This window comes from Achroia grisella, unplaced genomic scaffold (genome assembly GCF_030625045.1).
Source record: "Achroia grisella isolate CSIRO2021 unplaced genomic scaffold, CSIRO_AGI_Agris_v1 utg1241, whole genome shotgun sequence".
NCBI lineage: Eukaryota > Metazoa > Arthropoda > Insecta > Lepidoptera > Pyralidae > Achroia > Achroia grisella.
Window position 1 is genome coordinate 1,188,358 of NW_026712604.1, and position 13,819 is coordinate 1,202,176.

The 13,819-nt window shown below is 35.1% G+C and overlaps 1 protein-coding gene across 2 annotated transcripts; it reads left to right on the forward strand.

Moving 5' to 3' along the window:
• Nucleotides 1-19: 19 nt before the first annotated feature.
• LOC131854632 (rab5 GDP/GTP exchange factor) lies at nucleotides 20-11,736 on the forward strand. Of its 2 annotated transcripts, XM_059205760.1 has the most exons (11): nucleotides 20-138; nucleotides 547-676; nucleotides 2,493-2,666; nucleotides 3,196-3,419; nucleotides 4,481-4,590; nucleotides 5,571-5,737; nucleotides 6,395-6,537; nucleotides 7,375-7,485; nucleotides 8,310-8,420; nucleotides 9,253-9,387; nucleotides 10,106-11,736. In XM_059205760.1, the coding sequence occupies exons 2-11, from the start codon at nucleotides 547-549 to the stop codon at nucleotides 11,009-11,011; spliced, it is 2,211 nt and encodes a 736-aa protein (XP_059061743.1). In that variant the 5' UTR covers nucleotides 20-138; the 3' UTR covers nucleotides 11,012-11,736. The 2 variants fall into 2 exon arrangements, with proteins under 2 accessions (XP_059061743.1, XP_059061742.1); XM_059205759.1 differs by lacking the exon at nucleotides 20-138 and having other exon boundaries at nucleotides 170-676.
• Nucleotides 11,737-13,819: the final 2,083 nt, after the last annotated feature.

Below are 13,819 nucleotides of genomic sequence, written 5' to 3' on the forward strand. Positions count from 1 at the left end.
CATTTCACTGTGTCAATCAATAATAATAAGATTGTCAAAATATTTTTTGTTATTGAGTAATTTATCCAATTCAATTTCGTCTAATTATAAAATTTATATTATAAAATACAGACGTATTAAATTAAGAAACTTGTTACGGTGAGTACTGGCGGTCTTAATTCTTTAGTATAATATTAAATGGAGTGTAAGAATGGTTGCATGAAAACTTTTTGTATTGACGTATATTCATAATGTTATCTGGGCCATTTAAGTACATTTTTCTGATAAGAAGCGCCTATATAACGATGAAAATCGTTGAACGACCACCGTTACATTTGTATTGCAATGAATGCTACTCTACAGTCGAAAATCCGTATAAATTGTGGCAACTTCTTGAGGAGATGGGCTGAGGGCAGTAACCTTGTTTTTGGGAGAATATACGAGTGCAGGGCTTTAAAATTAGTATAAACAGTGAGGGTAGTTGCTAGAGTTTAACTGTAATCTGTAACAATGTTGTACGGACCGAATTTGAAGCGATCCTATAAGTATATAATGTTTGCCTCCAAGATGCCTCTGCTGAGGTTCGAGCAGAGCGATTTGAAGTGCAAAAATGGCTGTGACTACTTCGGGAACCCGCAATGGCAGGGATACTGCTCCATGTGTCATAGAGAGCAAATGAGTCGACAACGGAGGGCAGGTATGATGTTTCATTTTATATTTACTATGTTACAGTGAATCTATTATATTGTTTTGGCTGAAGTTCTTTTAATTGCAATAATATATAAAACCTGTATAATTAACAGAATATTGTAAAACTGTAATTTAATTTATACTCTATTATTTTTTTTTAAAGCATTTAGTGAAGTAATACTAATAATAACCCTGGACAATTTACACTGCATTAAACTAAACAGAATATTTGCTAGAAATACTAAATAAATTATAGAAATATTTGAATAAAGAATATATATGTTTAATTTTTGCATTTGGGAAAGTTTGAATATAGAAATAAAAACAATTGTCTTGTGCCTTGATTAAATCTTGAATAAAGTACCTATTTAAAGGCGTAATAAAGTGTATATATTGATATATATATATATATATATATATATATAATTATAAGTATATATACATAATTATGATGGTGATATGTAAATATCATACCTATAATTAATTTTATACAACAGATTAGATAACTTTGATTTTAGAGAAGATCAAATAATGTTGCCATTATTATAACATATTCTGAATACAATATTGATGAACTATTTTATTTTTTGATTGCAATTAATAAACTAAAACAAAATAATAAACAGTTTTATTCTATAGAATGTGACAGATATGTATTTACATATGTGTATAGATATTTTTTAAATATTTAAAGATCTGTTGTGGCATCATCTAAATATTGCTTTAAGTACACTATTCAGATATGTAGTTGATGGCTGATAGAGCTTGGCTTCAAAAGTATCTAAGTATGGAAAAATTACAGATCGATTTTATATCTAAAGTAACAGAATAAGGAAGTGAAGACAAGGAAATAGATAATGTCTTAATATAGACTGTATAGTAATCTCTTATTTGGTGTTTGTCAGCGATGTTAAAATCAATTTTGTATATTTACTGGAATATTATAACAATTTACTTTTTTAGTTAGTAGTATAATAGTATACTAGCTGTCCCGGCAAACATTGTTTTGCCATATAAATTAATAATGCTATAAAAAATAGGGATTGGTGATTGAAGGGTGAAAATTTAGGGTTGTATGTATTTTTTAATGACACATAATAAAAAAATATAAATAATAAATTTTGCCCAAAAAATAATGTTAGGGGTGGACAACCCTTATCACTTTGGGGTATGAAAAATAGATAGTAGCCGATTCTCAGACCTACTGAATATGCATATAAAATTTCATAAAAATCAGTCAAGCCGTTTGGGAGGAGTATGGTAACTAACATTGTGACATGAGAATTATATGATTATATGTATAAGATAATATATGGTTGGTTAAAAATATATGTGCGATCATGGTTATTGATACTGCCCAGAGAACAGTTAAGGCCTGTGGGCCGAGCGCAGCGTGAATCATGGTTCACAGAAAGTGTTTTATTCATCATAACATTATTTTCAGCAAAAATAATAGAATCCATAAGGGTCATATTCAAATAGAACTCTTTTGCTTCCTTGACATTGCTTTACATTCACACACCATAATAATTGCACTCATTTTATTTTTTATTTCTAATATTACTGTTTGAATATTTTTTAATTTCTTTTTCATTGATCATTATGGAATTATGCACTCCCTTGCACTAATGGTATACACTGGCGAGGCATCAGTGAAGGATGGCAAGATGAGCGTGAGGTCAGGTCAATTAGTGTGATATATTCACTAGCATTTTGCCAAATTTAGTTTCCCTGAAACTAATTTTGGCAAAATGCTAGTCACTCTTGCCCGTTTCTAATAACCTATTATTTAATATTGTAGCTCTTATATTCTTGATCATCAGAGAAAGCAACATCAGCCACTCTACCAAAACCTGAGCAGAAAAAACCAGATCAGGGCTTGAAGCTGGCCGCACGCTCGTCATTCTCCAAATTCGAGGAAAAACGGCAGCGGCAGAGCGAGACGTTGAAGAAACACAATCTCCTTAAGTTTACAGTTTTCAAGAAAAGCAGCACAGGTAAACTTTGTGTATGCGATCAGATTAAAGAGTTATACTTTATTTAATTGGAAGAACAAACAAGTCTACTTGCTACAATAGTGGTGCCCTCAGACTAAAGTTATCCCTTAGGCAGGAGTTGGCCTTTAACCGCTGCAAGTCTTGCGGGTATGGAGTACTATCTGCCCTCGCTATCATTCTGTGAAGCTCTAAAGGTGAGCTGCTGCCAACAGCATAGAATAGTTTCAAAAAAACCTGTTAGAATATATTTCTTGATTAATAATAAACTACATTAACTGAAAAAGGAATGTTTCAAAAATTTTCAACATTTCCAGCTAATATGAAATAAATAATATAGGAACTTGAAAGTAGGAGTTACGGATTAGAGTGCCAAAACTTTATAAATACTCAGATAGTATAATTTAATTTCAGATACCACGAGCTTTCATGGTATACCTTAAATAGGATATAATAATAATATTAATAACCCTTGACAATTCCTACAGCGCCATCTAGCTCCAAACTAAGTATATTTTTGATGTTTAAACAGATGATCACGATCATACCCCAGAGAAGAGGCCGCCGGAGTTTAAAATACCGCCTATGGTCAAAGATGGTATGAAACAGGAGTTTCGCACACGTTTCCCCACACTACCCCCACAAGTGGACAGAGACGCGCGGGTGTTTGTCCACACTTTTATTATGGATGTTATCAAGTGCGCCAATGTGATGACTGTCGACGAATTGTCGGAGAGAGTGCAGAGGCAGTACCAGGTAAGCGAAAATTTTTCTTATTTTTTTAAATTTATAACCCTTGCACCAACATAGAAAGGACAAAATTAAAAAAAAAACAAAATATCTTTATTTAGGTCTATTACTCTCATGATATGTCAAATCTACCATCAGCTCGTAATGACTTCGAGAGATGAGAAGAATGACAAGAAACTCAGTTCGTATTCTTTTCAAATAAATGTTGGACGTGTTTACAATAATAGAGATTAATTTAAATTCAAATTTGGGAGAATAGAGTGACCACCAGCATATGCTATTGCAAAAGCAAATAGTCTAATCAGTGTTCGTAACCCGAACAGACCAGTCTCCACAAGCAACACCTATTCACGAGTATGACGTATGAGCCAGCCATCATTGCGCTCAACCATATTAGAGGGAGCATATTGATATTAACAAAAATAATTGTAAAAAATAAAACTATGCAATATCTTCCAGACAACCTTTGTAAAGAGAGTATTTACAAAAATTAGAGTAGGTCGTGCATAAAATTATAAACATTTTTTTTTGAACTCTAATGCTGTTGGCCGCAGCTGACCTTACATCTACACCGGACGATAGTGGGCGAGTGCAGATGGCACTCCAAACCCGCGGAAGGACTTATGGAGCGGCTGAAGGCCAACTCCTGCCTGACGGATACGACTTTAGTCTGAGGGCACCACTAGGGGTTCGAACGGTATAAACACTTATGTAAATAACATATATATCAGTGAACGTACTTAGATGTTTTCTCTTCCTATTTTAATGTCCTCGGTGGTGTAGCGGTTATAGGATTGCCTAAACAAACAGTCGCAGGTTCGATACCTCGCACGGTACAAACATTTGTATTTATGAGTATGATTGTTTGTATTGGTCTGGGTGTTTTTTATGTATATTATGTATGTATTAAAAAAATGTATCTAAGTATTTATATCATTTGTCTAGTTAGTACCTATATTATGTCATAACATAAGCTCTGTTTAGCTTGGAACTAGATGCCCCTGTGTAGATTGTTCATGGTTATAATAATTATTATTTTACTGTATTTTAAATGTATTGTCCGATAGCGTTTTATGAAACATATGGACACGTCGCAACACTTCGCCAGCGTGGATCCAGACATGAAGGAACAGCTTATGGATTTCGTTGAAAAACACGCCATGACTTATTTACACGAGTGAGTACTGAAAGATCTCTACTCATCTTTATTCAAATAAAGTTATTAAAAAAGACTTTCAAGCCTATGATTTTTAATAATAAAACATCAACAATGTTAATGTAACTATTATATATTTCATAACTATAACTGTTACGAAAGGACTGTATTAAACAGGTTTATAATGAGACACGTTCCTAGGTCAGGTAAAATATGTATTCAAAATCAAATTCAAAATATCTTTATTCATGTAGGTCTATTACAGACTCTTATGATATGTCAAATCTACCGTCAGTTCGGAATGATTTCGAGATGAGAAGAACTGACAAGAAACTCAGCTCGTTAGCAAAAACGAAAATAGCAGGAATATGGCATTAGAAAACAATCGGTATTTATATACCTGACGTTCTGTGTTTATACATAGAACGTCAAAATATAAAAATAAAAAATATATAAAAAAAAACTATCAAAAACGTTGCTTTCGGCAACAATATATATAATAGAAACGGTATATAGAAGCTGTACCAGCGGGCACCTACCAGATTTAGCTGGGCAGGGAGAGAAACACGAGCCGTAAAGGTGAGTGTTCTGGTAACGTCGTACGTCGGTAAAGGGCCCCCATAAAACTACACGTCCCGGGAACTGCTCGAAGTTTCCCTCTCTGAAACATGATGTACCCGAATAGTGAATGAACCAAACGTTCGCGGCTATATTGTGACTGACGACATTGGTAGTCTAGCGGTCTCGCACACCGCTTTACGTCCAATGGTCACGGGTTCGCTTCCTCGCACGTCACAAACATTTGTATTCATGAGTATGATTGTTTGTATCGGTCTTTTCTATCTATAATATGTATGTATTTACGAAAAAAAAAATCTATGTATTTATATCAGTTATCTAGTACCCATAACACAAGCTTTAGCTAGCTTAAATGGGACTAGATGGCGCTGTGTGAATTGTCCTCAGATTATTATTATTATTGTTATTTTTTTAATTTTTAGTCTGCCGTCCGTTGTGTTTTCGCCGATTGGCACTGATGACGAACGAGCGGATCGAGCGATGTCCGAACGGATACAGCAGCTGAGCTGGGTCGGGGAGAAGCATCTCGAGTGCAAGCTGGACAGGAACAGCGCCTCCTGTCGACAGCTGCTGTACAAGGCGATAAACGGTAAATTTTACTTGCTTTATTATGTTGTATGATTACAGTTATAATAGCAACGCGACCCGGCTTCGCAAGCGCCTAATATTTGTTAATGTATTTATTTCGATAAGGATAAATATCATGTTTATAGAAACCTTCAAGTAAATAATTTATCTTGCTGTCTAGGTGGTCTTGCCGTTTAGCATACCTTAACTTGCGATGGTCGCGGGTTTGATTCTTCGAACAGTACAATAATTTTATTCATGATTAGCTGTACTCGCGACTTTCTCCGCGTAACCGTTTACCATCAGATGGGCCGTTTGTATTTTTGCCAGCTACGTGGTATAATATAATAGAAAAAAGTAATAGTTTATTCAATTTCAATTTCAAAATATATTTATTCATGACCATGTACCATATACCTACTATTACAGACTTTTCTGATATGTCCGTCAGTTCGGAATGATTTTAAGATGAGAGGTACTGACAAGAAACTCAGGTCGTATTTTCAAATAAATGTTGTACATATTACAATAATACGGATTCATTTTAAATTCATATTTAGGAGAATAGTGATCACCAGCATATGCTATTTGAAAAGCAAAAAATCTAATCATTTATTTGGGACAAATAAATATTATTATTATTATTAAATATTTTATTTATATATGTATTTGGTTGTAGAACTTCTGGGTATGGACAGCGCGCCGTCACCCGGCGGTAAGCTGCGGCAGGTGCGGCGCTGCTGTCGCCACGTGCTCGCACTCTGCGCCCGCGACGGAGCCCCGGCCTCCGCTGACGACCTGCTGCCCGCACTCATATTTACGGTCAGCCCATCATACCTACCGCCGACCGATTTACAATAAATCATCCGCCAAGTTTAATGTAAGGTGGTTCAAGTTTAGAAATGGCTATTTCCAATTTTTTTTTATATATATTTAACTATCGAATCGTCCTGGCTTTTCACTTTTGATTTCTCGGCTTGTTCTATATCATAAAACGCGTGTATTACACATATGAAACTTTTTCTTGAATTACACTATTTATTGCTGAAAACTGCATTGATATCCGTTGCGTAATTTAAAAGATATAAGCGAACAGACAGCACTGACGACTTTGTTTTATACTATGTAATGATGGAAATTTGATAATTAAGAGATGGATTCCATGGGTTACTATATGGTAATTATTTACCATAAGGATATGGTAGTCTATATAGACTTCGACCTAACAAATTATAGGTATATATTTTCTATGTATATATTTTTTAATGGATGCTAATGGAATGTGGCACCTGCCTGCGCTAACGCTTTTCGCTGCCTGGGCACCAGTGTAGGAAGATAACATGAATATAATATTAGGACAGTTAGCCATCATGGCAAATTTACCAAGAATATATCACAATGGGAACCCCATGAAGGAATCTAATTTGGTACATTGCCAATCACGGAGTTAGCAGACCACATTACTAACAATTCCCTTACCCTCCTCTGTATAATTTATACCTTACAAAATATATATTAAGTATATCAGTTATCTAGTACCCATAACTCAAGCTCTACTTAGCATGGGACGAAATGGCGTTGTGTGATTTATTATTATTGTTAACAATTCTATGTCCTAAGGTGTTCTGTATACTAATTTCTTTTTATTTTATTATCCAGGTGCTAAAGGCTAATCCGCCTCGATTAGTAAGCAATATAAACTTCGTGACTCGGTTTTGCAACGCACAACGCCTGATGACTGGAGAGGGCGGTTACTACTTCACAAATTTGGTATGTAGCTGACAACATTATTACTAGTTCAAATAAATAGAATTGTAATATACTTCAATATATACTAATATTCATTCGTACATAATTTAAGAACCACACTCTTGGCGGTGGAGCTCTTGCTACTTTCCATGATCTTCCATCATCCTCTATAAATGTTGATACGACACGACTCCAGTTTTTTGCTACAATGCTAATATTTGTGAATTTGAATGTTCAAGCTAATCTGGTACTATTGATCCGATTTTGAAAATTCTACTAGTGTTATTTTAGTTTAAAGAAAATGCCGTGCGAAGCTTGGTCTTCCTTGTTTTCAACCACGTGCAAGCGGACCCCGTGCTGGCCATATTGGGGGAGGATAATAAATGTTAATTATGTGGACTAATACATTATGTATGCTAATAACACCATTACGTAGCGACGTACTATGTCAGGTCGACATCCACGCGTTGCCCCCTGGAAAATATGAGATCAGGTCGGTTAGCCCATCGTGACAAGTTCACCAGGAATTTATAATCGTCATAAATTCCTGGTGAACTTGTCACGATGGGCTCACTTATTTCTACTGGTGCCTGTACTGTATGCCTGACTGCACTGGTACAGCCAGCATAAACCGGTAGCGCAGATGGGAACACTTTAAAATACATTAAAAAGTGCTTATATTTAAGTTTATTTGAATAATTTTCTATTTGATAGAATTCAAATAAACTTAATTTTAGCAGTTTTTAATAGTGATAACAATTTTTTTAATCCACCGCTTAGTCGGATATCCATCCATTAAAAATGTGAATAAGAAAAATGTTTATTGTTATTATCTTTATAATCAGTGTTGCGCGATATCATTCATCGAGAACCTGACGGCCGAGTCCCTGAACATGGACAAGAAGGAATTCGATTGCTACATGGCGATGCCTGCCTCCATCGGGGGAAGTTCCTGGGTAAGTTCACATCATTTATTTATTTGAAACCAACAGCATACACAATACAAAATGATGTTCTTTTTACTACGGTGTAAGGGAAATGGGATTGTTAATAATGTGGACTGATGAACCCATTGCCAGTAATGTACTATATCAGGTTAACCTCCACGCGGTTCCCTCTGATAGATAGATATATCATTTATTTGAAAATTTCGGCACACATACTACTAAATAATAATACTTATAAAGATAAACCATAAATATTTAAATATAGCTCAGTGAGGTTTTTTCCCCATGGAACTCATGATATTTTCCTGGTGAATATGTCATGATGGGTCAACTGACCTGACCTCATGTTCCATTCCATTTTTTTAATTAATGATAATCGGTGGAAAGTGTTTGTTAGTGATGTGGATTGATGATCCCAGTGCTAGCAAGGTATCATGTCAGGTAGCCTCCACGCGGTTCCCCCTGGAAACCATCGTGACAAATTCGTAATAAATTCATCCTCCACTGGTGCCCCGCCAGCGTAAACCGTTAGCGCAGGCGGGTGCATCATTCCATTATCATCCACTAAAAAAAAAATATTATAATGGAATAATGCCCTCGCTTGCATGAGTTACACTGGCAGGGCACCAGTGGAGGATGATACAATGGGTATGAGGTTAGGTCACTTTACGACGAAATTGTCACGACGGTTTCTAGGTGGAACCGCGTGGTCAATCCGAGTTGGTACATTGCTAGCGAATGTGAATTAATTACTTAATTCACATTACTAGCAATCCCTATGCCCTCGCATCATTCCATTCTCATATATTAAAAAAAAATTATGATTGTGTGGTGGTGTCAGGCTGCGGCGCTGCTGCTGTGTGGGGCGGAGCGCGAGGAGGCGGAGCACCAGGCGGCGCTGCAGGCGGCGCACGAAGACCTTGAAGACATGCAGCGCCGCGCGGAACGCCTCGCAGTCGACTCGATCACGTTCGAGGTACACACCAACTTGCTGATCGTAAATTTAAAATATAAAACAATGCATACTATCTGATTACTTGCTGATCCAAACTATAGTTTAGAATTTTTATTTTAATTTCATACAAAAAGAAAAGCCTACATCAAGTCGCAAAACTGTTTTTACTTATATATACATATACACTCATATACATATGTGTCTATGTATGCGGTTTACTATTTACAGTATAAAAGATCTATACTTTCTGATTACTTGCTGATCCAGACTATAGTTTAGAAAAGCATTTTTAAATTTCACTAAAAAAGAAAAGCATACATCAAACCTCAAAACTGCTTTTACTTATAATTATATACATATACACTCATATACATATGTATCTGTCTATGTGATTTACTATTTACAGTTTACAGCTGGACATCCGATAGAGTTCTCTATGCGAGATAGTTCTTGATATCATAAACTCAACTCAAGATAATAAACCATCGGTTACTATTATAAAAAGATATTACAATGATATAAATGACAGCTTATAAAGTATCAGAAGATTATGCTGTCCTGATTACTTTAATTGGTTTTTATTTATAGAATAAGGCAAATTTTAATATACAGGAAATTCCTGTATGATTATACTCTCCTAGTATTTATTTTCTTTGGTTATTTTAACTTTAGGTTTATCGCGCTTCAATAAATACGTTTTTTTGGGTTATTTATCAATCAGACGATTTTATATGCGCAGGAACAAATATCGAAGAAAGTTCAAGACGTTCTCACCAAAACACCACTGGAAATAAAACCGCGCCGGGAGGTCCCACGCATAGGAAAATTAAAAGAAACGCCACTAACACCGCTCATAGATTTAGATACGAGCACGTTGGAAGACACCAGACCTATTCCAGAAACGGTTTCTGAAAACCGGCCAGTCAGTCAGACAAATGGCGAAAGTTTTCCACAGGACCATCAAATGGAAACACAAACACCCGCAAACTCTGTTCAAGCAACTGAAGATATAGAAAAGCTCAATATTTTAGGATTCGAAGTCATAGACAAATCGTCACCTTCTAAATCCCCACAACACCTAGACCAGCCATGGGATCTCAAGCAGACGAGTTCTCTGGAACTCCTTACACCATCACCACTAGGGTTCTCGCCGTTCGACTCCAGATCTATAGACGAACTGATGACACCAGACGAATTCGGGGCGGACCAGATGGCGCCGGGCTTGAGTAATATAAACTACGATATAGATCTGTCAGACCTGAGTGGCGACAACAGTATAGCCGAAGATGCCCCAAAACCAGAAGCCAAAGACCCTTTTAGTCCTGATGTGCTTAAAAAGCAAATGTTTGATCCTTTCGCCCCACAACCGGCTGCGCCTGAATCTCTAAACACCATATTAGACAAGTTCGACGAATTCAGCTTAACATATAGAGCTAATCAAACGCTAGATCCATTTGAAATAGTTCATAGAGGAGTTGACCCTTTCAGCCCTCCAGGTCCAAGTCTGCCACAGACTAGCAGTAGAGACCCGTTCAGTCCAGTACAAAAAGAATCCACTTCACTGTTAGACGATAATGAGTCCCCCACAGCAGCGTCTTTGTTACCATCTCCTCTACAACCTCAAAGTAGTGAGAAGCCGTCATAATGTGAGCGTGAGTTTAGTTAATTGTTGACATTTGTTATAACCAAAGTTAATTTTGGTCGGTGCTGATAATTTACAAAATGAAATTCTATTTAGAGATGGCACGTTTGACCCATAGCTAGATGGTATACAGCCAGTGTTAAAATGCAAAATACAGTGAATTGAGTGGTATAAGGTGAAGGATTTTTTCCCAGTTACATATAAGGACGATATATTATTTACAAGTGTTAGATTGTCTATTAAAAATCATGTTAATTCAAGTTATTTCCATTTGCCAGTTGCGTATAGAAATCATATATTTGTAACGATGTTGTTTTATAATGTACAGTCTGACATAATGCATGTCGAATTGAAAATACTTTATTATTAGTTTGGAATATAATTGTTTGAAACTCAAATATTACGGAAATGCAATTAAATTGTATATATATGTACTGTTTTAAATTTGACGGTGTCATTATTTTTACATACAATTAGAAAAAATCACGAGATCTTACCACGTTCCCGATATTTCGGCGGTGTTTCAACGGCCATGATTACGGGTAAACTGTGAAGAGCAGCGGGTAGATGGTAAATTAATTATTTTATGGGCAGACATAATGATCCCTTGATTTTTCCTAATTGTATATCTGAAATAAACTTAATTTTATCTGTCTGATGTCACAAACAGATAAAAGCTATGGTATAGAAATGCCAATGGAATTTTGATTTGATTGTATTACCAGTTTCTGTCTGTAGACAGAGTTAAACAGTCATTGCTATGTGTTTTATTACTTTTATCATTATAGAATTCATAATGAATTAATGATATAAGTAATAAAAGAAAATGATAAAATATATAGATAAATGATAAACATGACCTTAGTCAATAGGAAATGTCGAATCAATTCTGTGATAGGTGTCAAGTCATAAGTGCAAAATAGGCGAATTTTAAGGGTAAAGTAAGACCTCATTACAAAAACACATGCTATTTTTTACAGTATAAGAATTCCGTAATGTAACACATCCTAAAGCGTCCTATAATGTATTTTCGGCTTTTAAAAGTTGTACGTATGGGGACAAGAATATATGCATCAATGTATACAAATAATGAGAATGAACACATTACTGTCTGTACATGATAAATAACCATCGGGGACTATCAAAGTAAATATCGATTACAAAATCGTGATCGCCTGAGCGAAACCGGGGCGGATCATTAGTATTTCTCATCATAAGTGGTCATCAAAAAAATTCTAAAGCACTTTGAACATCATGTAATTAAACCAGTGGATACCTTAATTTATTTTTCGAAATTATGTCATTCCCTATATTAATGTCACGCGAATTTCATGAATTTTATCCATCCTCTTTTTGACACAGATGGTCAGATTTGTGTGGCTACTTCTTAGTGTGACGGCATATATTTACAGTTTATTTTAGGAAAACCAGGACTATTCTATATAATGTTGACACTATTTACAAAACAAACTAACACACTAATAAACTTTCACAAATAGCAACATAATACTAGTGTGAAATTCGACATCTTTATATATAAATTCATTAATTATTTGTTACTGTAATTTTGTTATTTTCCTAACAATTTGTAATTTAGATTTGTGTTGCCTTTATATATATATATATTGTTATCTAGAAATTTAATTAACGAACAAGAAGCAATTACCTAATACGTATTATTTTCATTTCTAATAATTTAATGAACCTTTTGAAATGTTTTGTCACGAAATTCACGACTCCTCCCACTGCTTGTCACAATGTCACACTTCATCAATCCTTTGCCAACACTTTATTGTGTGATTAATATGACGATCCCTAATAAGCTTATCAATATCCACAGACTATATGAAAGCAGAACACTGGGTAGTGCCGAATAGTAATATATTATTTATTGAACAATGTAAAAATACCATACATTTATTGTGTAAGGCCAATAAACAATGTAACAATCAAAACAGTTGTTTTAATATTAAAACTACACTGTCGTATAATATAAAAATTTATTTCAACTAGATTCTTATAGAATTTGATACTATTTCGTTTTAAATCTTCCATAAGAGGTAACATGTGTATAAATGTTCTCCACACGACCCTAAAATTAGGGGTAGTATAGCAGTGGTGGGGAGTATCCTGGATCGATTCCTAGATGGACTTGTGCAGCAAATCGTTTTCGACAATTTATGGTCTACGGTGCGTTGTGGCCTCGTGTATACAAGTTTGGCCCCATCTTCACTGCTCCAATTTTGACTCTGACTTTAGGATCATGTGCAGCCCATAATATGTGGCGGACGAAAGAGGAAAGGGAGAGTAACGAAATTGGTGGATAAAGCTACAATTAAGTAACATGTTTTGTATTAATTAAAATAAAAGAAGTAATAAACTAATCTATAGTTACCAAATCCCTGATATATGAGGGTCTATACTGTATATTGGAGCTATAAATTTAACTAATAGTTATATCTATTAATTAGGTGTCGCATAATGCATAGTTAATTTACTACGGTTACACAGATTGGGTTTGATGATGAAACAATGAAAATATATCGGTAGAAAACTACTGTGTCAAAACGGTCCTAAATGTGCAAATAATATATAATTTTCAAAACGTACTAATCAAAGTAACATAGATCATTTTCATTTGTATATTGAGTTACTTTTGGTATATATACATATATAAATTTTATTACATGATACAGAATCTGTGTGACCAGGACAACACGCATCAAGTGACGCCTAATTATTACAAGTAAAACTAATAGTGGAATTTAGACTGGAACTTTGGCAGTCGCGGTATTTTATGAGAAGTGTCTT

Bases quoted from the DNA above. Each gene is read 5' to 3' on its own strand.
- LOC131854632 (XM_059205759.1), top strand. From the start codon at position 490: ATGTTGTACGGACCGAATTTGAAGCGATCCTATAAGTATATAATGTTT. The intron at 8,421-9,252 runs GTAAGTTCACAT...TGGTGGTGTCAG, and splicing joins CCATCGGGGGAAGTTCCTGG to GCTGCGGCGCTGCTGCTGTG. The intron at 9,388-10,105 runs GTACACACCAAC...TTATATGCGCAG, and splicing joins TCGACTCGATCACGTTCGAG to GAACAAATATCGAAGAAAGT.